Source organism: Phasianus colchicus, chromosome 30 (genome assembly GCF_987193195.1).
Source record: "Phasianus colchicus chromosome 30, bPhaCol1.hap1.1, whole genome shotgun sequence".
Classification (NCBI taxonomy): domain Eukaryota; kingdom Metazoa; phylum Chordata; class Aves; order Galliformes; family Phasianidae; genus Phasianus; species Phasianus colchicus.
The window spans coordinates 1,333,371-1,361,367 of NC_143465.1; the positions used below are offsets into that span (position 1 = coordinate 1,333,371).

The following is a 27,997-nucleotide window of genomic DNA, read 5'->3' on the forward strand; positions in this document are numbered from 1 at the left end:
TCCTACGGGGGGCTGTGGGGTGCTGTGAGATTCTATGGGGCGCTGTGGGATCCTGTGGGTGCTGTGGAATCCTGTGGGGGGCTGTGGGGCGCTGTGAGGTGCTGTGAGATCCTATGGGTGCTGTGGGATCCTACGGGGGGCTGTGGGGGGTTGTGAGATGCTGTGGGGTGCTGTGAGGTCCTATGGGGAGCTGTGGGGTGCTGTGAGATCCTATGGGTGCTGTGGGGTGCTGTGAGATCCTGTGGGCACTGTGGGATCCTATGGGTGCTGTGGGATCCTACACGGGGCTGTGGGGGGCTGTGAGATGCTATGGGTGCTGTGGGATCCTATGGGGGAGCTGTGGGGAGCTGTGAGATGCTATGGGGCACTGTGGGATCCTGTGGGCGCTGTGGGATCCTATGGGTGGTGTGGGATCCTATGGGGCGCTGTGAGATGCTGTGGGGGCCTGTGAGATCCTATGGGGGGCTGTGGGGTGCTGTGAGATTCTATGGGGCGCTGTGGGATCCTGTGGGGTGCTGTGAGATCCTATGGGTGCTGTGGGATCCTATGAGGGGCTGTGGGGCGCTGTGAGATGCTGTGGGGTGCTGTGAGATCCTTTGGGGCGCTGTGGGGTGCTGTGAGATTCTATGGGGCGCTGTGGGATTCTATAGGGGGCTGTGGGGGGCTGTGGGATCCTGAGGGTGCTGTGGGATCCTGAGGGTGCTGTGGGATCCTATGGGGTGCTGTGGGATCCTATGTGGGACTGTGGGGTGCTGTGAGATCCTATGGGTGCTGTGGGATCCTATGGGTGCTGTGGGGGGCTGTGAGATGCTATGGGTGCTGTGGGATCCTATGGGGGGCTGTGGGGTGCTGTGAGATGCTGTGGGGTGCTGTAAGATCCTATGGGGGGCTGTGGGGTGCTGTGAGATCCTGTGGGGGGCTGTGAGATGCTGTGGGGGCCTGTGAGATCCTATGGGGGGCTGTGGGATCCTACGGGGGGCTGTGGGGTGCTGTGGGATCCTGTGGGTGCTGTGGGATCCTGTGGGGGCTGTGGGGCGCTGTGAGGTGCTGTGAGATCCTATGGGTGCTGTGGGATCCTACGGGGGGCTGTGGGGGCTTGTGAGATGCTGTGGGGTGCTGTGAGATCCTATGGGGGGCTGTGGGGTGCTGTGAGATCCTATGGGTGCTGTGGGGTGCTGTGAGCTCCTGTGGGCACTGTGGGATCCTATGGGTGCTGTGGGATCCTATGGGGAGCTGTGGGGAGCTGTGAGATGCTATGGGGCACCGTGGGATCCTATGGGTGCTGTGGGATCCTATGGGGCGCTGTGAGATGCTGTGGGGGCCTGTGAGATCCTATGGGGGGCTGTGGGGTGCTGTGAGATTCTATGGGGTGCTGTGGGATCCTGTGGGTGCTGTGGGATCCTGTGGAGGGCTGTGGGGCGCTGTGAGGTGCTGTGAGATCCTATGGGTGCTGTGGGATCCTACGGGGGGCTGTGGGGGGTTGTGAGATGCTATGGGGTGCTGTGGGATCCTATGGGGGGCTGTGGGGTGCTGTGAGATGCTGTGGGGTGCTGTGAGATCCTATGGGTGCTGTGGGGTGCTGTGAGATCCTGTGGGCACTGTGGGATCCTATGAGTGCTGTGGGATCCTACACGGGGCTGTGGGGGGCTGTGAGATGCTATGGGTGCTGTGGGATCCTATGGGGAGCTGTGAGATCCTGTGGGCGCAGTGGGATCCTATGGGTACTGTGGGATCCTATGGGGTGCTGTGAGATGCTTTGGGGGCCTGTGAGCTCCTATGGGGGGCTGTGGGGCGTTGTGAGATGCTATGGGAGCTGTGGGATCCTGTGGGGTGCTGTGGGATCCTATAGGGGGCTGTGGGGGCTGTGAGATGCTATGGGTGCTGTGGGATCCTGTGGGGTACTGTGGGATCCTATAGGGGGCTTTGGGGGGTTATGAGATGCTATGGGTGCTGTGGGATCCTGTGGGGTGCTATGAGATCCTGTGGGGTGCTGTGAGATCCTATGGGGGGCTGTGGGGCGCTGTGAGGTGCTATGAGATCCTATGGGTGCTGTGGGATCCTATGGGTGCTGTGAGGTGCTGGGGGATCCTGTGGGCGCAGTGGGATCCTATGGGGTGCTGTGAGATCCTATGGGTGCTGTGGGATCCTATGGGTGCTGTGGGGGGCTGTGAGATGCTATGGGTGCTGTGGGATCCTATGGGGGGCTGTGGGGTGCTGTGAGATGCTGTGGGTGCTGTGGGATCCTATAGGGGGCTGTGGGGGATTGTGAGATGCTATGGGTGCTGTGGGATCCTGTGGGGTACTGTGGGATCCTATAGGGGGCTGTGGGGGGTTATGAGATGCTATGGGTGCTGTGGGATCCTGTGGGGTGCTATGAGATCCTGTGGGGTGCTGTGAGATCCTATGGGGGGCTGTGGGGCGCTGTGAGGTGCTATGAGATCCTATGGGTGCTGTGGGATCCTATGGGTGCTGTGAGGTGCTGGGGGATCCTGTGGGCGCAGTGGGATCCTATGGGGTGCTGTGAGATCCTATGGGTGCTGTGGGATCCTATGGGTGCTGTGGGGGGCTGTGAGATGCTATGGGTGCTGTGGGATCCTATGGGGGGCTGTGGGGTGCTGTGAGATGCTGTGGGTGCTGTGGGATCCTATAGGGGGCTGTGGGGGCTGTGAGATGCTATGGGTGCTGTGGGATCCTATGGGGAGCTGTGGGGTGCTGTGAGATTCTATGGGGCGCTGTGGGATCCTGTGGGGGGCTGTGGGGCGCTGTGAGGTGCTGTGGGATCCTATGGGTGCTGTGAGGGGCTGTGAGATGCTATGGGGCACTGTGGGATCCTATGGGTGCTGTGGGATCCTATGGGGCGCTGTGAGATGCTGTGGGGGCCTGTGAGATCCTATGGATGCTGTGGGATCCTATGGGGAGCTGTGGGGCGCTGTGAGATCCTGTGGGCGCTGTGAGGTGCTGTGGGGTGCTGTGGGATCCTATGGGTGCTGTGGGGTGCTGTGAGATCCTGTGGGTGCTGTGGGATCCTATGGGGGTTTGTGGGGCGCTGTGAGATCCTGTGGGGTGCTGTGAGATCCTATGGGGTGCTGTGGGGCACTGTGGGGTGCTATGGGATCCTGTGAGATCCTATGGGGCGCTGTGGGATCCTATGGGGGGCTGTGGGGTGGTGTGAGATCCTGTGAGGTGCTGTGAGATCCTATGGGTGCTATGGGGTGCTGTGAGATCCTGTAGGGCGCTGTGGGATCCTATGGGGGGCTGTGGGATCCTACAGGGGGCTGTGGGATGCTATGGGTGCTGTGAGATCCTACGGGGGGCTGTGGGATCCTATGGGGCGCTGTGGGGCACTGTGGTGTGCTATGGGATCCTGTGGGGAGCTGTGGGATCCTGTGGGGCTCTGTGAGATCCTATGGGGCGCTGTGGGATACTATGGGGTGCTGTGGGGCACTGTGAGATGCTGTGGGGTGCTGTGAGATCCTGTGGGTGCTGTGGGGTGCTGTTGGATCCTATGGGGCACTGTGAGATCCTATGGATGCTGTGGGATCCTATGGGGGGCTGTGGGGCACTGTGAGATGCTGTGAAATCCTATGGGTGCTGTGGGATCCTATGGGTGCTGTGAGGGGCTGTGAGATGCTATGGGGCACTGTGGGAACCTATGGGTGCTGTGGGATCCTATGGGGAGCTGTGGGGGCCTGTGAGATCCTATGGATGCTGTGGGATCCTATGGGGAGCTGTGGGGCGCTGTGAGATCCTGTGGGCGCTGTGAGGTGCTGTGGGGTGCTGTGGGATCCTATGGGTGCTGTGGGGTGCTGTGAGATGCTGTGGGGTGCTGTGGGATCCTATGGGTGCTGTGGGGTGCTGTGAGATCCTGTGGGTGCTGTGGGATCCTATGGGGGTTTGTGGGGCGCTGTGAGATCCTGTGGGGTGCTGTGAGATCCTATGGGGTGCTGTGGGGCACTGTGGGGTGCTATGGGATCCTGTGAGATCCTATGGGGCGCTGTGGGGCGCTGTGAGATCCTATGGGGCGCTGTGGGGGGCTGTGAGATCCTGTGGGGTGCTGTGAGATCCTATGGGTGCTGTGGGGTGCTGTGAGCTCCTGTGGGCACTGTGGGATCCTATGGGTGCTGTGGGATCCTACACGGGGCTGTGGGGGGCTGTGAGATGCTATGGGTGCTGTGGGATCCTATGGGGAGCTGTGGGGAGCTGTGAGATCCTATGGGGCACTGTGGGATCCTATGGGTGCTGTGGGATCCTATGGGGAGCTGTGAGATCCTATGGGGATCTGTGGGGCGCTGTGAGGTGCTGTGAGATGCTGTGGGGTGCTGTGAGATCCTATGGGTGCTGTGGGGCGCTGTAAGATCCTATGGGGCGCTGTGGGGCACTGTGGGGTGCTATGGGATCCTGTGGGGAGCTGTGGGATGCTGTGGGGCGCTGTGGGGGGCTGTGAGATCCTATGGGGTGCTGTGAGATCCTATGGGCGCTCTGGGATCCTATGGAGGGCTGTGAGGTGCTGTGGGATCCTATGGGTGCTGTGGGATCCTATGGGGGGCTGTGGGGCGCTGTGAGATGCTGTGGGTGCTGTGGGATCCTGTGGGGGGCTGTGGGGGGCTCTGTGGGATCCTATGGGGTGCTGTGGGATCCTATGGGTGCTGTGGGATCCTGTGGGTGCTGTGGGGCGCTGTTGGATCCTATGGGGCACTGTGAGATCCTATGGGTGGTGTGGGATCCTATGGGGCGCTGTGGGGCACTGTGAGATGCTGTGGGGTGCTGTGGGATCCTATGGGGGGCTGTGGGGGGCTGTGAGATGCTATGGGGTGCTGTGGGATCCTATGGATGCTGTGGGATCCTATGGGGAGCTGTGGGGTGCTGTTGGATCCTATGGGGCACTGTGAGATCCTATGGGTGCTGTGGGATCCTATGGGGGGCTGTGGGGCGCTGTGAGATCCTGTGAGGTGCTGTGAGATCCTATGGGTGCTATGGGGTGCTGTGATCCTGTAGGGCGCTGTGGGATCCTATGGGGGGCTGTGGGATCCTATGGGCGCTGTGGGATGCTATGGGTGCTGTGGGATGCTATGGGGCGCTGTGGGATGCTATGGGTGCTGTGGGATGCTATGGGTGCTGTGGGATCCTATGGGGGGCTGTGAGATCCTATGGGGGGCTGTGGGATCCTGTGGGTGCTGGGGGATCCTGTGGGTGCTGGGGGATCCTATGGGGTGCTGTGAGATGCTGTGGGGAGCTGTGGGATCCTGTGGGTGCTGTGGGATCCTATGGGGCGCTGTGGGATGCTATGGGTGCTGTGGGATCCTATGGGTGCTGTGGGATCCTATGGGGGGTTGTGAGATGCTGTGGGGTGCTGTGAGGTCCTATGGGGGGCTGTGGGGTGCTGTGAGATCCTATGGGTGCTGTGGGGTGCTGTGAGATCCTGTGGGCACTGTGGGATCCTATGGGTGCTGTGGGATCCTACACGGGGCTGTGGGGGGCTGTGAGATGCTATGGGTGCTGTGGGATCCTATGGGGGAGCTGTGGGGAGCTGTGAGATGCTATGGGGCACTGTGGGATCCTGTGGGCGCTGTGGGATCCTATGGGTGGTGTGGGATCCTATGGGGCGCTGTGAGATGCTGTGGGGGCCTGTGAGATCCTATGGGGGGCTGTGGGGTGCTGTGAGATTCTATGGGGCGCTGTGGGATCCTGTGGGGTGCTGTGAGATCCTATGGGTGCTGTGGGATCCTATGAGGGGCTGTGGGGCGCTGTGAGATGCTGTGGGGTGCTGTGAGATCCTTTGGGGCGCTGTGGGGTGCTGTGAGATTCTATGGGGCGCTGTGGGATTCTATAGGGGGCTGTGGGGGGCTGTGGGATCCTGAGGGTGCTGTGGGATCCTATGGGGTGCTGTGGGATCCTATGTGGGACTGTGGGGTGCTGTGAGATCCTATGGGTGCTGTGGGATCCTGTGGGTGCTGTGGGGGGCTGTGAGATGCTATGGGTGCTGTGGGATCCTATGGGGGGCTGTGGGGTGCTGTGAGATGCTGTGGGGTGCTGTAAGATCCTATGGGGGGCTGTGGGGTGCTGTGAGATCCTGTGGGGGGCTGTGAGATGCTGTGGGGGCCTGTGAGATCCTATGGGGGGCTGTGGGATCCTACGGGGGGCTGTGGGGTGCTGTGGGATCCTGTGGGTGCTGTGGGATCCTGTGGGGGCTGTGGGGCGCTGTGAGGTGCTGTGAGATCCTATGGGTGCTGTGGGATCCTATGAGGGGCTGTGGGGCGCTGTGAGATGCTGTGGGGTGCTGTGAGATCCTTTGGGGCGCTGTGGGGTGCTGTGAGATTCTATGGGGCGCTGTGGGATTCTATAGGGGGCTGTGGGGGGCTGTGGGATCCTGAGGGTGCTGTGGGATCCTGAGGGTGCTGTGGGATCCTATGGGGTGCTGTGGGATCCTATGTGGGACTGTGGGGTGCTGTGAGATCCTATGGGTGCTGTGGGATCCTATGGGTGCTGTGGGGGGCTGTGAGATGCTATGGGTGCTGTGGGATCCTATGGGGGGCTGTGGGGTGCTGTGAGATGCTGTGGGGTGCTGTAAGATCCTATGGGGGGCTGTGGGGTGCTGTGAGATCCTGTGGGGGGCTGTGAGATGCTGTGGGGGCCTGTGAGATCCTATGGGGGGCTGTGGGATCCTACGGGGGGCTGTGGGGTGCTGTGGGATCCTGTGGGTGCTGTGGGATCCTGTGGGGGCTGTGGGGCGCTGTGAGGTGCTGTGAGATCCTATGGGTGCTGTGGGATCCTACGGGGGGCTGTGGGGGCTTGTGAGATGCTGTGGGGTGCTGTGAGATCCTATGGGGGGCTGTGGGGTGCTGTGAGATCCTATGGGTGCTGTGGGGTGCTGTGAGCTCCTGTGGGCACTGTGGGATCCTATGGGTGCTGTGGGATCCTATGGGGAGCTGTGGGGAGCTGTGAGATGCTATGGGGCACCGTGGGATCCTATGGGTGCTGTGGGATCCTATGGGGCGCTGTGAGATGCTGTGGGGGCCTGTGAGATCCTATGGGGGGCTGTGGGGTGCTGTGAGATTCTATGGGGTGCTGTGGGATCCTGTGGGTGCTGTGGGATCCTGTGGAGGGCTGTGGGGCGCTGTGAGGTGCTGTGAGATCCTATGGGTGCTGTGGGATCCTACGGGGGGCTGTGGGGGGTTGTGAGATGCTATGGGGTGCTGTGGGATCCTATGGGGGGCTGTGGGGTGCTGTGAGATGCTGTGGGGTGCTGTGAGATCCTATGGGTGCTGTGGGGTGCTGTGAGATCCTGTGGGCACTGTGGGATCCTATGAGTGCTGTGGGATCCTACACGGGGCTGTGGGGGGCTGTGAGATGCTATGGGTGCTGTGGGATCCTATGGGGAGCTGTGAGATCCTGTGGGCGCAGTGGGATCCTATGGGTACTGTGGGATCCTATGGGGTGCTGTGAGATGCTGTGGGGGCCTGTGAGCTCCTATGGGGGGCTGTGGGGCGTTGTGAGATGCTATGGGAGCTGTGGGATCCTGTGGGGTGCTGTGGGATCCTATAGGGGGCTGTGGGGGCTGTGAGATGCTATGGGTGCTGTGGGATCCTGTGGGGTGCTGTGGGATCCTATAGGGGGCTGTGGGGGATTGTGAGATGCTATGGGTGCTGTGGGATCCTGTGGGGTACTGTGGGATCCTATAGGGGGCTGTGGGGGGTTATGAGATGCTATGGGTGCTGTGGGATCCTGTGGGGTGCTATGAGATCCTGTGGGGTGCTGTGAGATCCTATGGGGGGCTGTGGGGCGCTGTGAGGTGCTATGAGATCCTATGGGTGCTGTGGGATCCTATGGGTGCTGTGAGGTGCTGGGGGATCCTGTGGGCGCAGTGGGATCCTATGGGGTGCTGTGAGATCCTATGGGTGCTGTGGGATCCTATGGGTGCTGTGGGGGGCTGTGAGATGCTATGGGTGCTGTGGGATCCTATGGGGGGCTGTGGGGTGCTGTGAGATGCTGTGGGTGCTGTGGGATCCTATAGGGGGCTGTGGGGGATTGTGAGATGCTATGGGTGCTGTGGGATCCTGTGGGGTACTGTGGGATCCTATAGGGGGCTGTGGGGGGTTATGAGATGCTATGGGTGCTGTGGGATCCTGTGGGGTGCTATGAGATCCTGTGGGGTGCTGTGAGATCCTATGGGGGGCTGTGGGGCGCTGTGAGGTGCTATGAGATCCTATGGGTGCTGTGGGATCCTATGGGTGCTGTGAGGTGCTGGGGGATCCTGTGGGCGCAGTGGGATCCTATGGGGTGCTGTGAGATCCTATGGGTGCTGTGGGATCCTATGGGTGCTGTGGGGGGCTGTGAGATGCTATGGGTGCTGTGGGATCCTATGGGGGGCTGTGGGGTGCTGTGAGATGCTGTGGGTGCTGTGGGATCCTATAGGGGGCTGTGGGGGCTGTGAGATGCTATGGGTGCTGTGGGATCCTATGGGGAGCTGTGGGGTGCTGTGAGATTCTATGGGGCGCTGTGGGATCCTGTGGGGGGCTGTGGGGCGCTGTGAGGTGCTGTGGGATCCTATGGGTGCTGTGAGGGGCTGTGAGATGCTATGGGGCACTGTGGGATCCTATGGGTGCTGTGGGGTGCTGTGAGATCCTGTGGGTGCTGTGGGATCCTATGGGGGTTTGTGGGGCGCTGTGAGATCCTGTGGGGTGCTGTGAGATCCTATGGGGTGCTGTGGGGCACTGTGGGGTGCTATGGGATCCTGTGAGATCCTATGGGGCGCTGTGGGATCCTATGGGGGGCTGTGGGGTGGTGTGAGATCCTGTGAGGTGCTGTGAGATCCTATGGGTGCTATGGGGTGCTGTGAGATCCTGTAGGGCGCTGTGGGATCCTATGGGGGGCTGTGGGATCCTACAGGGGGCTGTGGGATGCTATGGGTGCTGTGAGATCCTACGGGGGGCTGTGGGATCCTATGGGGCGCTGTGGGGCACTGTGGGGTGCTATGGGATCCTGTGGGGAGCTGTGGGATCCTGTGGGGCTCTGTGAGATCCTATGGGGCGCTGTGGGATACTATGGGGTGCTGTGGGGCACTGTGAGATGCTGTGGGGTGCTGTGAGATCCTGTGGGTGCTGTGGGGCGCTGTTGGATCCTATGGGGCACTGTGAGATCCTATGGATGCTGTGGGATCCTATGGGGGGCTGTGGGGCACTGTGAGATGCTGTGAAATCCTATGGGTGCTGTGGGATCCTATGGGTGCTGTGAGGGGCTGTGAGATGCTATGGGGCACTGTGGGAACCTATGGGTGCTGTGGGATCCTATGGGGAGCTGTGGGGGCCTGTGAGATCCTATGGATGCTGTGGGATCCTATGGGGAGCTGTGGGGCGCTGTGAGATCCTGTGGGCGCTGTGAGGTGCTGTGGGGTGCTGTGGGATCCTATGGGTGCTGTGGGGTGCTGTGAGATGCTGTGGGGTGCTGTGGGATCCTATGGGTGCTGTGGGGTGCTGTGAGATCCTGTGGGTGCTGTGGGATCCTATGGGGGTTTGTGGGGCGCTGTGAGATCCTGTGGGGTGCTGTGAGATCCTATGGGGTGCTGTGGGGCACTGTGGGGTGCTATGGGATCCTGTGAGATCCTATGGGGCGCTGTGGGGCGCTGTGAGATCCTATGGGGCGCTGTGGGGGGCTGTGAGATCCTGTGGGGGGCTGTGAGATGCTATGGGTGCTGTGGGATCCTATGGGGAGCTGTGGGGAGCTGTGAGATCCTATGGGGCACTGTGGGATCCTATGGGTGCTGTGGGATCCTATGGGGAGCTGTGAGATCCTATGGGGGTCTGTGGGGCGCTGTGAGGTGCTGTGAGATGCTGTGGGGTGCTGTGAGATCCTATGGGTGCTGTGGGGCGCTGTAAGATCCTATGGGGCGCTGTGGGGCACTGTGGGGTGCTATGGGATCCTGTGGGGAGCTGTGGGATGCTGTGGGGCGCTGTGGGGGGCTGTGAGATCCTATGGGGTGCTGTGAGATCCTATGGGCGCTCTGGGATCCTATGGAGGGCTGTGAGGTGCTGTGGGATCCTATGGGTGCTGTGGGATCCTATGGGGGGCTGTGGGGCGCTGTGAGATGCTGTGGGTGCTGTGGGATCCTGTGGGGGGCTGTGGGGGGCTCTGTGGGATCCTATGGGGTGCTGTGGGATCCTATGGGTGCTGTGGGATCCTGTGGGTGCTGTGGGGCGCTGTTGGATCCTATGGGGCACTGTGAGATCCTATGGGTGGTGTGGGATCCTATGGGGCGCTGTGGGGCACTGTGAGATGCTGTGGGGTGCTGTGGGATCCTATGGGGGGCTGTGGGGGGCTGTGAGATGCTATGGGGTGCTGTGGGATCCTATGGATGCTGTGGGATCCTATGGGGAGCTGTGGGGTGCTGTTGGATCCTATGGGGCACTGTGAGATCCTATGGGTGCTGTGGGATCCTATGGGGGGCTGTGGGGCGCTGTGAGATCCTGTGAGGTGCTGTGAGATCCTATGGGTGCTATGGGGTGCTGTGATCCTGTAGGGCGCTGTGGGATCCTATGGGGGGCTGTGGGATCCTATGGGCGCTGTGGGATGCTATGGGTGCTGTGGGATGCTATGGGGCGCTGTGGGATGCTATGGGTGCTGTGGGATGCTATGGGTGCTGTGGGATCCTATGGGGGGCTGTGAGATCCTATGGGGGGCTGTGGGATCCTGTGGGTGCTGGGGGATCCTGTGGGTGCTGGGGGATCCTATGGGGTGCTGTGAGATGCTGTGGGGAGCTGTGGGATCCTGTGGGTGCTGTGGGATCCTATGGGGCGCTGTGGGATGCTATGGGTGCTGTGGGATCCTATGGGTGCTGTGGGATCCTATGGGGGGCTGTGAGATGCTGTGGGGGCCTGTGAGATCCTACGGGGGGCTGTGGGGTGCTGTGAGATTCTATGGGGCGCTGTGGGATCCTGTGGGTGCTGTGGAATCCTGTGGGGGGCTGTGGGGCGCTGTGAGGTGCTGTGAGATCCTATGGGTGCTGTGGGATCCTACGGGGGGCTGTGGGGGGTTGTGAGATGCTGTGGGGTGCTGTGAGGTCCTATGGGGGGCTGTGGGGTGCTGTGAGATCCTATGGGTGCTGTGGGGTGCTGTGAGATCCTGTGGGCACTGTGGGATCCTATGGGTGCTGTGGGATCCTACACGGGGCTGTGGGGGGCTGTGAGATGCTATGGGTGCTGTGGGATCCTATGGGGGAGCTGTGGGGAGCTGTGAGATGCTATGGGGCACTGTGGGATCCTGTGGGCGCTGTGGGATCCTATGGGTGGTGTGGGATCCTATGGGGCGCTGTGAGATGCTGTGGGGGCCTGTGAGATCCTATGGGGGGCTGTGGGGTGCTGTGAGATTCTATGGGGCGCTGTGGGATCCTGTGGGGTGCTGTGAGATCCTATGGGTGCTGTGGGATCCTATGAGGGGCTGTGGGGCGCTGTGAGATGCTGTGGGGTGCTGTGAGATCCTTTGGGGCGCTGTGGGGTGCTGTGAGATTCTATGGGGCGCTGTGGGATTCTATAGGGGGCTGTGGGGGGCTGTGGGATCCTGAGGGTGCTGTGGGATCCTATGGGGTGCTGTGGGATCCTATGTGGGACTGTGGGGTGCTGTGAGATCCTATGGGTGCTGTGGGATCCTGTGGGTGCTGTGGGGGGCTGTGAGATGCTATGGGTGCTGTGGGATCCTATGGGGGGCTGTGGGGTGCTGTGAGATGCTGTGGGGTGCTGTAAGATCCTATGGGGGGCTGTGGGGTGCTGTGAGATCCTGTGGGGGGCTGTGAGATGCTGTGGGGGCCTGTGAGATCCTATGGGGGGCTGTGGGATCCTACGGGGGGCTGTGGGGTGCTGTGGGATCCTGTGGGTGCTGTGGGATCCTGTGGGGGCTGTGGGGCGCTGTGAGGTGCTGTGAGATCCTATGGGTGCTGTGGGATCCTACGGGGGGCTGTGGGGGCTTGTGAGATGCTGTGGGGTGCTGTGAGATCCTATGGGGGGCTGTGGGGTGCTGTGAGATCCTATGGGTGCTGTGGGGTGCTGTGAGCTCCTGTGGGCACTGTGGGATCCTATGGGTGCTGTGGGATCCTACACGGGGCTGTGGGGGGCTGTGAGATGCTATGGGTGCTGTGGGATCCTATGGGGAGCTGTGGGGAGCTGTGAGATGCTATGGGGCACCGTGGGATCCTATGGGTGCTGTGGGATCCTATGGGGCGCTGTGAGATGCTGTGGGGGCCTGTGAGATCCTATGGGGGGCTGTGGGGTGCTGTGAGATTCTATGGGGTGCTGTGGGATCCCGTGGGTGCTGTGGGATCCTGTGGAGGGCTGTGGGGCGCTGTGAGGTGCTGTGAGATCCTATGGGTGCTGTGGGATCCTACGGGGGGCTGTGGGGGGTTGTGAGATGCTATGGGGTGCTGTGGGATCCTATGGGGGGCTGTGGGGTGCTGTGAGATGCTGTGGGGTGCTGTGAGATCCTATGGGTGCTGTGGGGTGCTGTGAGATCCTGTGGGCACTGTGGGATCCTATGAGTGCTGTGGGATCCTACACGGGGCTGTGGGGGGCTGTGAGATGCTATGGGTGCTGTGGGATCCTATGGGGAGCTGTGAGATCCTGTGGGCGCAGTGGGATCCTATGGGTACTGTGGGATCCTATGGGGTGCTGTGAGATGCTGTGGGGGCCTGTGAGCTCCTATGGGGGGCTGTGGGGCGTTGTGAGATGCTATGGGAGCTGTGGGATCCTGTGGGGTGCTGTGGGATCCTATAGGGGGCTGTGGGGGCTGTGAGATGCTATGGGTGCTGTGGGATCCTGTGGGGTGCTGTGGGATCCTATAGGGGGCTGTGGGGGATTGTGAGATGCTATGGGTGCTGTGGGATCCTGTGGGGTACTGTGGGATCCTATAGGGGGCTGTGGGGGGTTATGAGATGCTATGGGTGCTGTGGGATCCTGTGGGGTGCTATGAGATCCTGTGGGGTGCTGTGAGATCCTATGGGGGGCTGTGGGGCGCTGTGAGGTGCTATGAGATCCTATGGGTGCTGTGGGATCCTATGGGTGCTGTGAGGTGCTGGGGGATCCTGTGGGCGCAGTGGGATCCTATGGGGTGCTGTGAGATCCTATGGGTGCTGTGGGATCCTATGGGTGCTGTGGGGGGCTGTGAGATGCTATGGGTGCTGTGGGATCCTATGGGGGGCTGTGGGGTGCTGTGAGATGCTGTGGGTGCTGTGGGATCCTATAGGGGGCTGTGGGGGCTGTGAGATGCTATGGGTGCTGTGGGATCCTATGGGGAGCTGTGGGGTGCTGTGAGATTCTATGGGGCGCTGTGGGATCCTGTGGGGGGCTGTGGGGCGCTGTGAGGTGCTGTGAAATCCTATGGGTGCTGTGGAATCCTATGGGTGCTGTGAGGGGCTGTGAGATGCTATGGGGCACTGTGGGATCCTATGGGTGCTGTGGGATCCTACGGGGGGCTGTGGGGGGTTGTGAGATGCTATGGGGTGCTGTGGGATCCTATGGGTGCTGTGGGGTGCTGTGAGATCCTGTGGGTGCTGTGGGATCCTATGGGGGTTTGTGGGGCGCTGTGAGATCCTGTGGGGTGCTGTGAGATCCTATGGGGTGCTGTGGGGCACTGTGGGGTGCTATGGGATCCTGTGAGATCCTATGGGGCGCTGTGGGATCCTATGGGGGGCTGTGGGGTGGTGTGAGATCCTGTGAGGTGCTGTGAGATCCTATGGGTGCTATGGGGTGCTGTGAGATCCTGTAGGGCGCTGTGGGATCCTATGGGGGGCTGTGGGATCCTACAGGGGGCTGTGGGATGCTATGGGTGCTGTGAGATCCTACGGGGGGCTGTGGGATCCTATGGGGCGCTGTGGGGCACTGTGGGGTGCTATGGGATCCTGTGGGGAGCTGTGGGATCCTGTGGGGCTCTGTGAGATCCTATGGGGCGCTGTGGGATACTATGGGGGGCTGTGGGGCACTGTGAGATGCTGTGGGGTGCTGTGAGATCCTGTGGGTGCTGTGGGGCGCTGTTGGATCCTATGGGGCACTGTGAGATCCTATGGATGCTGTGGGATCCTATGGGGGGCTGTGGGGCACTGTGAGATGCTGTGGGATCCTATGGGGCACTGTGAGATCCTATGGGTGCTGTGGGATCCTATGGGGGGCTGTGGGGCACTGTGAGATGCTGTGGGGTGCTGTGGGATCCTGTGGGTGCTGTGGGGCGCTGTTGGATCCTATGGGGCACTGTGAGATCCTATGGATGCTGTGGGATCCTATGGGGGGCTGTGGGGCACTGTGAGATGCTGTGGGATCCTATGGGTGCTGTGGGATCCTATGGGGAGCTGTGGGGTGCTGTTGGATCCTATGGGGCACTGTGAGATCCTATGGGTGCTGTGGGATCCTATGGGGAGCTGTGGGGAGCTGTGAGATGCTATGGGGCACCGTGGGATCCTATGGGTGCTGTGGGATCCTATGGGGCGCTGTGAGATGCTGTGGGGTGCTGTGAGATCCTGTGGGGGGCTGTGGGGTGCTGTGAGATCCTGTGGGGTGCTGTGGGATCCTGTGGGTGCTGTGGGATCCTGTGGAGGGCTGTGGGGCGCTGTGAGGTGCTGTGAGATCCTATGGGTGCTGTGGGATCCTACGGGGGGCTGTGGGGGGTTGTGAGATGCTATGGGGTGCTGTGGGATCCTATGGGGGGCTGTGGGGTGCTGTGAGATGCTGTGGGGTGCTGTGAGATCCTATGGGTGCTGTGGGGTGCTGTGAGATCCTGTGGGCACTGTGGGATCCTATGAGTGCTGTGGGATCCTACACGGGGCTGTGGGGGGCTGTGAGATGCTATGGGTGCTGTGGGATCCTATGGGGAGCTGTGAGATCCTGTGGGCGCAGTGGGATCCTATGGGTACTGTGGGATCCTATGGGGTGCTGTGAGATGCTTTGGGGGCCTGTGAGCTCCTATGGGGGGCTGTGGGGCGTTGTGAGATGCTATGGGAGCTGTGGGATCCTGTGGGGTGCTGTGGGATCCTATAGGGGGCTGTGGGGGCTGTGAGATGCTATGGGTGCTGTGGGATCCTGTGGGGTACTGTGGGATCCTATAGGGGGCTTTGGGGGGTTATGAGATGCTATGGGTGCTGTGGGATCCTGTGGGGTGCTATGAGATCCTGTGGGGTGCTGTGAGATCCTATGGGGGGCTGTGGGGCGCTGTGAGGTGCTATGAGATCCTATGGGTGCTGTGGGATCCTATGGGTGCTGTGAGGTGCTGGGGGATCCTGTGGGCGCAGTGGGATCCTATGGGGTGCTGTGAGATCCTATGGGTGCTGTGGGATCCTATGGGGGGCTGTGGGGTGCTGTGAGATGCTGTGGGTGCTGTGGGATCCTATAGGGGGCTGTGGGGGCTGTGAGATGCTATGGGTGCTGTGGGATCCTATGGGGAGCTGTGGGGTGCTGTGAGATTCTATGGGGCGCTGTGGGATCCTGTGGGGGGCTGTGGGGCGCTGTGAGGTGCTGTGAAATCCTATGGGTGCTGTGGAATCCTATGGGTGCTGTGAGGGGCTGTGAGATGCTATGGGGCACTGTGGGATCCTATGGGTGCTGTGGGATCCTATGGGGCGCTGTGAGATGCTGTGGGGGCCTCTGAGATCCTATGGATGCTGTGGGATCCTATGGGGAGCTGTGGGGCGCTGTGAGATCCTGTGGGCGCTGTGAGGTGCTGTGGGGTGCTGTGGGATCCTATGGGTGCTGTGGGGTGCTGTGAGATGCTGTGGGGTGCTGTGGGATCCTATGGGTGCTGTGGGGTGCTGTGAGATCCTGTGGGTGCTGTGGGATCCTATGGGGGTTTGTGGGGCGCTGTGAGATCCTGTGGGGTGCTGTGAGATCCTATGGGGTGCTGTGGGGCACTGTGGGGTGCTATGGGATCCTGTGAGATCCTATGGGGCGCTGTGGGATCCTATGGGGGGCTGTGGGGTGGTGTGAGATCCTGTGAGGTGCTGTGAGATCCTATGGGTGCTATGGGGTGCTGTGAGATCCTGTAGGGCGCTGTGGGATCCTATGGGGGGCTGTGGGATCCTACAGGGGGCTGTGGGATGCTATGGGTGCTGTGAGATCCTACGGGGGGCTGTGGGATCCTATGGGGCGCTGTGGGGCACTGTGGGGTGCTATGGGATCCTGTGGGGAGCTGTGGGATCCTGTGGGGCTCTGTGAGATCCTATGGGGCGCTGTGGGATACTATGGGGGGCTGTGGGGCACTGTGAGATGCTGTGGGGTGCTGTGAGATCCTGTGGGTGCTGTGGGGCGCTGTTGGATCCTATGGGGCACTGTGAGATCCTATGGATGCTGTGGGATCCTATGGGGGGCTGTGGGGCACTGTGAGATGCTGTGGGGTGCTGTGGGATCCTGTGGGTGCTGTGGGGCGCTGTTGGATCCTATGGGGCACTGTGAGATCCTATGGATGCTGTGGGATCCTATGGGGGGCTGTGGGGCACTGTGAGATGCTGTGGGATCCTATGGGTGCTGTGGGATCCTATGGGGAGCTGTGGGGTGCTGTTGGATCCTATGGGGCACTGTGAGATCCTATGGGTCCTGTGGGATCCTATGGGGGGCTGTGGGGGGCTGTGAGATGCTATGGGGTGCTGTGAGATCCTATGGGGGGCTGTGGGGTGCTGTGAGATTCTATGGGGCGCTGTGGGATCCTGTGGGTGCTGTGGGATCCTGTGGGGGGCTGTGGGGCGCTGTGAGGTGCTGTGAAATCCTATGGGTGCTGTGGGATCCTATGGGTGCTGTGAGGGGCTGTGAGATGCTATGGGGCACTGTGGGAACCTATGGGTGCTGTGGGATCCTATGGGGAGCTGTGGGGGCCTGTGAGATCCTATGGATGCTGTGGGATCCTATGGGGAGCTGTGGGGCGCTGTGAGATCCTGTGGGCGCTGTGAGGTGCTGTGGGGTGCTGTGGGATCCTATGGGTGCTGTGGGGTGCTGTGAGATGCTGTGGGGTGCTGTGGGATCCTATGGGTGCTGTGGGGTGCTGTGAGATCCTGTGGGTGCTGTGGGATCCTATGGGGGTTTGTGGGGCGCTGTGAGATCCTGTGGGGTGCTGTGAGATCCTATGGGGTGCTGTGGGGCACTGTGGGGTGCTATGGGATCCTGTGAGATCCTATGGGGCGCTGTGGGGCGCTGTGAGATCCTATGGGGCGCTGTGGGGGGCTGTGAGATCCTGTGGGGTGCTGTGAGATCCTATGGGTGCTGTGGGTTGATGTGAGCTCCTGTGGGCACTGTGGGATCCTATGGGTGCTGTGGGATCCTACACGGGGCTGTGGGGGGCTGTGAGATGCTATGGGTGCTGTGGGATCCTATGGGGAGCTGTGGGGAGCTGTGAGATGCTATGGGGCACTGTGGGATCCTATGGGCGCTGTGGGATCCTATGGGGAGCTGTGAGATCCTATGGGGGTCTGTGGGGCGCTGTGAGGTGCTGTGAGATGCTGTGGGGTGCTGTGAGATCCTATGGGTGCTGTGGGGCGCTGTAAGATCCTATGGGGCGCTGTGGGGCACTGTGGGGTGCTATGGGATCCTGTGGGGAGCTGTGGGATGCTGTGGGGCGCTGTGGGGGGCTGTGAGATCCTATGGGGTGCTGTGAGATCCTATGGGCGCTCTGGGATCCTATGGAGGGCTGTGAGGTGCTGTGGGATCCTATGGGTGCTGTGGGATCCTATGGGGGGCTGTGGGGCGCTGTGAGATGCTGTGGGTGCTGTGGGATCCTGTGGGGGGCTGTGGGGGGCTCTGTGGGATCCTATGGGGTGCTGTGGGATCCTATGGGTGCTGTGGGATCCTGTGGGTGCTGTGGGGCGCTGTTGGATCCTATGGGGCACTGTGAGATCCTATGGGTGGTGTGGGATCCTATGGGGCGCTGTGGGGCACTGTGAGATGCTGTGGGGTGCTGTGGGATCCTATGGGGGGCTGTGGGGGGCTGTGAGATGCTATGGGGTGCTGTGGGATCCTATGGATGCTGTGGGATCCTATGGGGAGCTGTGGGGTGCTGTTGGATCCTATGGGGCACTGTGAGATCCTATGGGTGCTGTGGGATCCTATGGGGGGCTGTGGGGCGCTGTGAGATCCTGTGAGGTGCTGTGAGATCCTGTGGGTGCTATGGGGTGCTGTGAGATCCTGTAGGGCGCTGTGGGATCCTATGGGGGGCTGTGGGATCCTACAGGGGGCTGTGGGATCCTATGGGTGCTGTGGGGCACTGTGGGGTGCTATGGGATCCTGTGGGGAGCTGTGGGATCCTGTGGGGCTCTGTGAGATCCTATGGGGCGCTGTGGGATACTATGGGGGCTGTGGGGCACTGTGAGATGCTATGGGGCACTGTGGGATCCTGTGGGTGCTGTGGGGCGCTGTTGGATCCTATGGGGCACTGTGAGATCCTATGGATGCTGTGGGATCCTATGGGGGGCTGTGGGGCACTGTGAGATGCTGTGGGGTGCTGTGGGATCCTATGGGGGGCTGTGGGGGGCTGTGAGATGCTATGGGGTGCTGTGAGATCCTATGGGTGCTGTGGGATCCTATGGGGGGCTGTGGGGCGCTGTGAGATCCTGTGGGGTGCTGTGAGATCCTATGGGTGCTATGGGGTGCTGTGAGATCCTGTGGGGTGCTGTGAGATCCTATGGGTGCTATGGGGTGCTGTGAGATCCTGTGGGGCGCTGTGGGATTCTACGGGGGGCTGTGGGATCCTACAGGGGGCTGTGGGATGCTATGGGTGCTGTGAGATCCTACGGGGGGCTGTGGGATCCTATGGGGCGCTGTGGGGCACTGTGGGGTGCTATGGGATCCTGTGGGGAGCTGTGGGGCACTGTGAGATGCTGTGGGGCACTGTGAGATGCTATGTGATGCTGTGAGGTGCTGTGAGATCCTATGGGGTGCTGTGGGGTACTGTGAGATGCTGTGGGGTGCTGTGATGCTGTGGGGCGCTGTGAGATGCTATGGGGTGCTGTGGGATCCTATGGGTGCTGTGGGATCCTATGGGGAGCTGTGGGGTGCTGTTGGATCCTATGGGGCACTGTGAGATCCTATGGGTGCTGTGGGATCCTATGGGGGGCTGTGGGGCACTGTGAGGTGCTATGTGATGCTGTGAGGTGCTGTGAGATCCTATGGGGCGCTGTGGGGTGCTGTGAGATGCTGTGGGGAGCTATGGGGCACTGTGAGATGCTGTGAGATCCTATGGGGCGCTGTGGGGTGCTGTGAGATCCTATGGGGTGCTGTGATGCTGTGGGGTGCTATGGGGCACTGTGAGGTGCTGTGAGATCCTATGGGGCACTGTGAGGTGCTGTGAGATCCTATGGGGCGCTGTGGGGCTCTGTGGGGTGCTCTGATTCTGTGGGGTGCTGTGAGATCCTATGGGGCGCTGTGGGGCACTATGAGATCCTATGGGGTGCTGTGAGATGCTGGGGGTGCTGTGAGATCCTATGGGGCGCTGTGAGATCCTGTGGGGTGCTGTGAGATGCTATGGGGTGTTGTGAGGCGCTGTGAGATCCTGTGGGGTGCTGTGAGGTGCTATCGGGCGCTGTGGGGCGCTGTGAGATGCTATGGGGTTCTGTGGGGTGCTGTGATGCTGTGGGGTGCTGTGCGATGCTATGGGGCGCTGTGAGGTGCTGTGAGATGCTATGGGGCACTATGAGATCCTATGGGGCGCTGCGGGGTGCTGTGAGATGCTATGGGGTGCTGTGAGGTGCTGTGAGATGCTATGGGTGTTGTGAGGTGCTGTGAGATGCTATGGGGCACTATGAGATGCTATGGGGCGCTGTGGGGTGCTGTGAGATGCTATGGGGTGCTGTGAGATGCTATGGGGCGCAGTGGGGTGCTGTGAGATGCTATGGGGTGCTGTGAGATGCTATGGGGCGCAGTGGGGTGCTGTGAGATGCTATGGGGTGCTGTGAGATGCTATGGGGCGCAGTGGGGCGCAGTGGGGCGCAGCCCCCCCCGCACTGCGCTGCGCTGTCGGTGCAGCGCCCCCTGCTGTCGGCTGTGCGCTCGGGCCGCGCTGCGCTCCGCACCGGGCGTTGCTTCCGCGCGGCGCCCGGCACAAACCGGGTTTTGTCCGCCGGGGTTTCGGGGCGGCGGCGGTTCTGACACTGCGGTCCTGCTGAGCTCCTGCCCTTGTCTCGCAGCTGCAGTTCGTGGCCAAATCCGGGGACAGCGGCGGCGGCACCTACAGCGTCAGTATCCTTGGGGGGGGGACGGTGGTCCCTACAGTGCCAGCATCCTCTGTGGGGTGGGATGGTGGTCCCTACAGTGTCAGCATCCTTTGTGGGGTGGGATGGTGGTCCCTACAGTGTCAGCATCCTCTGTGGGGTGGGACGGTGGTCCCGTATCTCTGCGCTCCCCTTTGACTCGGCGCCCGCTCAGACCTGCACCGCGCGCTGCGCTCGCTGGCCACGGCGACGCTGGAGTCCATCGTGGAGGAGAGGTGTGAGCTGGGAGCCCCGCGCGTCCCCCCCGTCCCCCCCATCCCCCTCCATCTCCCTCTCTTCTACTTCCCCTTCTCTTCCCCTCCCTTCTCTTCCCCTCCCTTCTCTTCCCCTCCCTTCTCTTCCCCTCCCTTCTCTTCCCCTCCCTTCTCTTCCCCTCCCTTCTCTTCCCCTCCCTTCTCTTCCCCTCCCTTCTCTTCCCCTCCCTTCTCTTCCCCTCCCTTCTCTTCCCCTCCCTTCTCTTCCCCTCCCTTCTCTTCCCCTCCCTTCTCTTCCCCTCCCTTCTCTTCCCCTCCCTTCTCTTCCCCTCCCTTCTCTTCCCCTCCCTTCTCTTCCCCTCCCTTCTCTTCCTCTCTTCCCCTACCCAATCCTCTTCCTCCCCTCCCCTTCATCCTCTCCCCTCCGCTTCCCTCCTTCCCTCCCCCTTCTCCTTCCCTCCCCCTTCTCCTTCCCTCTCCATCCGATCCCCTCCCTTCTCCCTTCCCCTCCCTTCTCCCTTCCCTCTCCCTTCCCCTTCCCTCTCCCTTCCCCTTCCCTCTCCCTTCCCCCTCCCTCTCCATCCGATCCCTTCCCTCTCCATCCGATCCTCTCCATCCGATCCCCTCCCTCTCCCTTCTCCTCCCTCTCCCCCCTCTATCCAATCTCCTCCCCTCCCTCCCCCTTCCCCCTCTCCCTCTCCCCTTTCTCTTCTCCCTCTGTCTCCTCCCCTCCCCTCCTCACCCTCTTCCCTCCCCCTCCCCCCAGCTCTCCCCTCCCCTCCCTGCTCTCATTCTCCCCCCTCCCCGCTCAGGTTCGGTTCCCGCTGTGCGCGGATTTTCCGCCTGCTGCTGCGGAAGCAGCACCTGGAGCAGAAGCAGGTGGAGGATTTCGCCATGATCCCGGCCAAGGAGGCCAAGGACATGCTGTACAGGATGCTGTCCGAGAGCTTCGTGGCGCTGCAGGTCAGCGGGGGGCGGCGGCTCCCTCAGCCCCCCAGCATGGCGGGGGTCGCTGAGCCCCCAATGTGATGGGGTCACTGAGCCCCCCAATGTGATGGGGTCGCTGAGCCCCCCATGACTGGGGTCACTGAGCCCCCCAGTGTGATGGGGTCACTGAGCCCCCCATGAATGGGGTCGCTGAGCCCCCAATGTGATGGGGTCGCTGAGCCCCCCAATGTGATGGGGTCACTGAGCCCCCCAGTGTGATGGGGTCGCTGAGCCCCCAATGTGACTGGGGTCGCTGAGCCCCCAGTGTGATGGGGTCGCTGAGCCCCCCAGTGTGACTGGGGTCGCTGAGCCCCCCATGATTGGGGTCGCTGAGCCCCCCCAACGTGACGGGGTCGCTGAGCCCCCCAACGTGATGGGGTCACTGAGGCTCCCAACATGATGGGGGTCACTGAGCCCCCCCATAACTGGGGTCACTGGATCCCCAACGTGATGGGGTCACTGAGCCCCCAACATGACAGGGTTGCTGAGCGCCCCATGATTGGGGTCACTGAGCCCCCCAACGTGATGGGGTTCTGAGCCCCCCATGACTGGGGTCACTGAGCCCCCCAACATGACTGGGGTCGCTGAGCCCCCCATGATGGGGTCACTGAGCCCCCCAATGTGATGGGGTCGCTGAGCCCCCCAACATGGCTGGGGTCGCTGAGCCCCCCAGCGTGATGGGGTCACTGAGTCCCCCATGATTGGGGTCACTGAGCCCCCCAACGTGATGGGGTTGTGGAGCCCCCCAACATGATGGGGTCACTGAGCCCCCCAGTGTGATGGGGTCGCTGAGCCCCCCAGTGTGATGGGGTCGTGGAGCCCCCCAACGTGATGGGGTCACTGAGCCCCCCATGATTGGGGTCGCTGAGCCCCCCAGCGTGACTGGGGTCGTGGAGCCCCCAACGTGATGGGGTCATTGAGCCCCCCATGATTGGGGTCACTGAGCCCCCCAACGTGATGGGGTCACTGAGCCCCCCATGATTGGGGTCACTGAGCCCCCCAACGTAGCTGGGGTCGCTGAGCCCCCAACATATGATGGGGTTGCTGAGCCCCCCAGTGTGATGGGGTCACTGAGCCCCCCAACACGATGGGGTCACTGAGCCCCCCAACATGACGGGGTCACTGACCCCCCATGATGGGGTCGCCGCGGCTGGGCCGCGCTGCGTTCGCGGTGCGGCTGCAGCCCCCCCCCCTTCCTCCCCCGCCCCCAGGAGATCCCGCGGACCCCCGACCACGCTCCGTCGCGCACCTTCTACCTGTACGCCGTCAACGTGCCGTCCTCCGCCCGCGTGCTGCTGCAGCGCTGCTACAAGGTGCCCCGCCGGCCTCCGCGGCGTCCGGCCCCGGTCTTACGGGGCTTCCCGGCGTGCGGCCGCCCCACGGCCCTACATACCGCCCTGTGTGCCACCCCACAGCCCTACATACCGCCCTGTGTGCCACCCCACAGCCCTACATACCGCCCTGTGTGCCACCCCATAGCCCTGTGTGCCACCCCACAGCCCTGTGTGCCACCCCATAGCCCTGTGTGCCACCCCACAGCCCTGTGTGCCACCCCATAGCCCTGTGTGCCACCCCACAGCCCTACATACCGCCCTGTGTGCCACCCCATAGCCCTGTGTGCCACCCCACAGCCCTACATACCGCCCTGTGTGCCACCCCACAGCCCTGTGTGCCACCCCATAGCCCTGTGTGCCACCCCACAGCCCTACATACCGCCCTGTGTGCCACCCCACAGCCCTACATACCGCCCTGTGTGCCACCCCATAGCCCTGTGTGCCACCCCACAGCCCTGTGTGCCACCCCATAGCCCTGTGTGCCACCCCACAGCCCTGTGTGCCACCCCATAGCCCTGTGTGCCACCCCACAGCCCTACATACCGCCCTGTGTGCCACCCCATAGCCCTGTGTGCCACCCCACAGCCCTACATACCGCCCTGTGTGCCACCCCACAGCCCTGTGTGCCACCCCATAGCCCTGTGTGCCACCCCACAGCCCTACATACCGCCCTGTGTGCCACCCCACAGCCCTACATACCGCCCTGTGTGCCACCCCATAGCCCTGTGTGCCACCCCACAGCCCTGTGTGCCACCCCATAGCCCTGTGTGCCACCCCACAGCCCTGTGTGCCACCCCATAGCCCTGTGTGCCACCCCACAGCCCTACATACCGCCCTGTGTGCCACCCCATAGCCCTGTGTGCCACCCCACAGCCCTACATACCGCCCTGTGTGCCACCCCACAGCCCTGTGTGCCACCCCATAGCCCTGTGTGCCACCCCACAGCCCTACATACCGCCCTGTGTGCCACCCCACAGCCCTACATACCGCCCTGTGTGCCACCCCATAGCCCTGTGTGCCACCCCACAGCCCTGTGTGCCACCCCACAGCCCTGTGTGCCACCCCATAGCCCTGTGTGCCACCCCACAGCCCTACATACCGCCCTGTGTGCCACCCCACAGCCCTGTGTGCCACCCCACAGCCCTACATACCGCCCTGTGTGCCACCCCACAGCCCTACATACCGCCCTGTGTGCCACCCCATAGCCTTGTGTGCCACCCCACAGCCCTGTGTGCCACCCCACAGCCCTGTGTGCCACCCCATAGCCCTGTGTGCCACCCCACAGCCCTGTGTGCCACCCCATAGCCCTGTGTGCCACCCCACAGCCCTACATACCGCCCTGTGTGCCACCCCACAGCCCTACATACCGCCCTGTGTGCCACCCCACAGCCCTGTGTGCCACCCCACAGCCCTACATACCGCCCTGTGTGCCACCCCACAGCCCTACATACCGCCCTGTGTGCCACCCCACAGCCCTGTGTGCCACCCCATAGCCCTACATACCGCCCTGTGTGCCACCCCATAGCCCCACATACAGCCCTGTGTGCCACCCCATAGCCTTGTGTGCCACCCCACAGCCCTACATACCGCCCTGTGTGCCACCCCACAGCCCTACATACCGCCCTGTGTGCCACCCCACAGCCCTGTGTGCCACCCCACAGCCCTACATACCGCCCTGTGTGCCACCCCACAGCCCTACATACCGCCCTGTGTGCCACCCCATAGCCTTGTGTGCCACCCCACAGCCCTGTGTGCCACCCCACAGCCCTGTGTGCCACCCCATAGCCCTGTGTGCCACCCCACAGCCCTGTGTGCCACCCCATAGCCCTGTGTGCCACCCCACAGCCCTACATACCGCCCTGTGTGCCACCCCACAGCCCTACATACCGCCCTGTGTGCCACCCCACAGCCCTGTGTGCCACCCCACAGCCCTACATACCGCCCTGTGTGCCACCCCACAGCCCTACATACCGCCCTGTGTGCCACCCCACAGCCCTGTGTGCCACCCCATAGCCCTACATACCGCCCTGTGTGCCACCCCATAGCCCCACATACAGCCCTGTGTGCCACCCCATAGCCTTGTGTGCCACCCCACAGCCCTACATACCGCCCTGTGTGCCACCCCATAGCCCTACATACCGCCCTGTGTGCCACCCCATAGCCCCACATACAGCCTTGTGTGCCACCCCATAGCCCTGTGTGCCACCCCACAGCCCTACATACCGCCCTGTGTGCCACCCCATAGCCTTGTGTGCCACCCCACAGCCCTGTGTGCCACCCCACAGCCCTACATACCGCCCTGTGTGCCACCCCATAGCCCCACATACAGCCCTGTGTGCCACCCCATAGCCCTGTGTGCCACCCCATAGCCCTACATACCGCCCTGTGTGCCACCCCATAGCCTTGTGTGCCACCCCACGGCCCCACACAGCCCTGTGTGCCACCCCACAGCCCCACATACCGCCCTGTGTGCCATCCCATAGCCCTGTGTGCCACCCCACAGCCCTACATACAGCCCTGTGTGCCACCCCACAGCCCCACACACAGCCCTGTGTGCCACCCCATAGCCCTACATACCGCCCTGTGTGCCACCCCACAGCTTTGTGTGCCACCCCATAACCCTACATACCGCCCTGTGTGCCACCCCACAGCCCCACATACCGCCCTGTGTGCCACCCCACAGCCCCACATACAGCCCTGTGTGCCATCCCATAGCCCTACATACCGCCCTGTGTGCCACCCCACAGCCCTACATACCGCCCTGTGTGCCACCCCACACACAGCCCTGTGTGCCACCCCACAGCCCCACATACAGCCCTGTGTACCACCCCACAGCCCCACATACCTCCTCAACTGCCACCCCACAGCCCCACGTGCCACCCCACAGCCCCACATACCACCCTGTGTGCCACCCTATAGCCCCACATACAGCCCCGTCTGCCACCCCACAGCCCCGTGTGCCACCCCACAGCTCCACGTGCCACTCCATCTGCCACCCCACAGCCCCGTGTGCAACCCCACAGCCCCACATACTGCCTTGTGTGCCACCCCACAGCCTCGTGTGCCGCTCCATGCACCACCCCACAGCCTCATACACCACCCCACAGCTCCACATGCCGCTTCGTGTGCCACCCCACAGCTCCATGTGCCACCCCACAGCCCCACATGCCACTCCATCTGCCACACCACAGCCCCATGTGCCACCCCACAGCCCTTTGTGCCACCCCACAGTCCCACATACAGCCCCGTGTGCCACCCCACAGCCTCATGCACCACCCCACAGCTCCACGTGCCACCCCACGTGCCACCCCACAGCCCCACGTGCCACCCCACAGCCTCGTGTGCCACCCCACAGCCCTACATGCCGCCCCACATGCCACCTCACAGCCCCACATGCTGCCCCACGTGCCACCCCCCAGCCCGGCCCTTTCCTCTTCCCTCTCCCCAGAGTGTGGCCAACCTGATGGAGAGGCGGCAGCATGAGACCAGGGAGAACAAGTGAGTGGGGGGGGAGTGGGGGGGCAGCTGGGGGTTTGGGGGGCTGCAGGTGGGACGGCGGTGGGTCAGGGGGCTGCAGGTTGGGGGCTGCAGGTGGGAGATGTTGTGGGTTGGGGGGCTGCGGGTGGGGGCTGCAGGTGGGGGATGCTGGGTGCTGTGGGTGGGGGATGCTGTGGGTGGGGGCTGCAGGTGGGGCTGTGGGTTGGGTGGCTGCGGGTTGGGTGGCTGCTGGTGGGAAATGCTGCGGGTGGGGCTGTGGGTGGGGGCTGCAGGTGGGGGGTGCTGGGGGCTGCAGGTGGGGGGTGCTGTGGGTGGGGGCTGCAGGTGGGAGATGCTGTGGGTGGGGGCTGCAGGTGGGGGATGCTGTGGGTGGGAGATGCTGTGGGTTGGGGGCTGTGGGGCTGTGGGTGGGGGCTGCAGGTGGGGGATGCTGGGTGCTGTGGGTGGGGGATGCTGTGGGTGGGGGCTGCAGGTGGGGCTGTGGGTTGGGTGGCTGTGGGTTGGGGGCTGCAGGTGGGGGATGCTGCGGGTTGGGGCTGCGGGTGGGGGCTGCAGGTGGGGGCTGCAGGTGGGGGGTGCTTGTTGCTGTGGGTGGGGGATGCTGTGGGTGGGGGCTGCAGGTGGGAGATGCTGTGGGTGGGGGCTGCAGGTGGGACTGTGGGTTGGGTGGCTGTGGGTTGGGGGCTGCAGGTGGGGGATGCTGCGGGTTGGTGGCTGTGGGGCTGTGGGTGGGGGCTGCAGGTGGGGGATGCTGCGGGTTGGGGCTGCGGGTGGGGACTGCAGGTGGGGGATGCTGTGGGTGGGGGCTGCAGGTGGGGGGTGCTGTGGGTGGGGGCTGCGGGTGGGGCTGTGGGTTGGGTGGCTGTGGGTTGGGGGCTGCGGGTGGGGGATGCTGTGGGTGGGGGCTGCAGGTGGGGGGTGCTGTGGGTGGGGGCTGCAGGTGGGGGATGCTGGGTGCTGTGGGTGGGGGATGCTGTGGGTGGGGGCTGCAGGTGGGACTGTGGGTTGGGTGGCTGTGGGTGGGGGCTGCGGGTTGGGGGGCTGCGGATTGGGGCTGCAGGTGGGAGATGCTGCAGGTGGGGGGACTGCGGGTGGGGGCTGCGGGTGGGGGCTGCAGGCCGGGCGCTGCGCCCCGCAGGCGGCTGCTGGAGAAGTCGCAGCGCGTGGAAGCCATCCTGGGCTCCATGCTGGCCACCGGCGCCGAGCGCGCGCAGCTGCAGGAGATCGAGGAGATGATCACCGCTCCCGAGCGCCAGCAGCTCGACGGCCTCAAACGCAACGTCAATAAGTGAGCGGGGGGGGCACAAACCGGGGAGGGGGGGGTCGGGGGGCGCGGAGCCCCGAGCGCGAAGCCCACGACCCCCCATCGCCCCCAGGATCGACGCCAGCGAGAATCAGGTGGACGAAACCATCTTCGTGCTCGAGTCCTTCATCGAGAGCACCGTGAAGGCGGCCTGAGGGGGGGTCCTGCGGGGGGGGGGGCGTCGGTGCCAGCGGGGGGGGGGGAAATAAAGCACGACCCCTCGGCGCTGCCCCTTTGGGAGGAGTTGTCCCGCTTCTTTCAGATACGGCCGGCTGTGGGGCGGGGGGCTTTGGGGGCAGGGAGCGGGGGGGGCTGTGGGTGGGGGGCTGCGGGGTGCAGGGGGTTATGGGGGGTGGGGGCGGGGGATGGGGGGCATCGGGGCTGCGGGGCAGTGAGTGTGGGGCTGTGGGGACGGGGGGGGTGGGATGGGGGGCTGCGGTGCGAGCTGCCCCCCCGCTGGGGATGG

At 63.1% G+C, this 27,997-nt stretch overlaps 1 protein-coding gene across 2 annotated transcripts in view; it reads left to right on the forward strand.

The window, feature by feature from the left end:
• Positions 1–27,722, forward strand: part of POLR3C (RNA polymerase III subunit C) — a 43,558-nt gene extending 15,836 nt beyond the window's left edge. For both annotated transcript variants that reach the window (XM_090127104.1, XM_090127106.1), the window contains exons 9-15: positions 20,132–20,183; positions 20,370–20,430; positions 21,222–21,372; positions 22,608–22,709; positions 26,179–26,228; positions 27,367–27,516; positions 27,605–27,722. In XM_090127104.1, the coding sequence (XP_089983230.1) occupies positions 20,132–20,183; positions 20,370–20,430; positions 21,222–21,372; positions 22,608–22,709; positions 26,179–26,228; positions 27,367–27,516; positions 27,605–27,686 (648 nt within the window). In that variant the 3' untranslated portion in view covers positions 27,687–27,722. The remainder of the gene's footprint in view (positions 1–20,131; positions 20,184–20,369; positions 20,431–21,221; positions 21,373–22,607; positions 22,710–26,178; positions 26,229–27,366; positions 27,517–27,604) is intronic.
• The last annotated feature ends 275 nt before the right edge of the window (positions 27,723–27,997 follow it).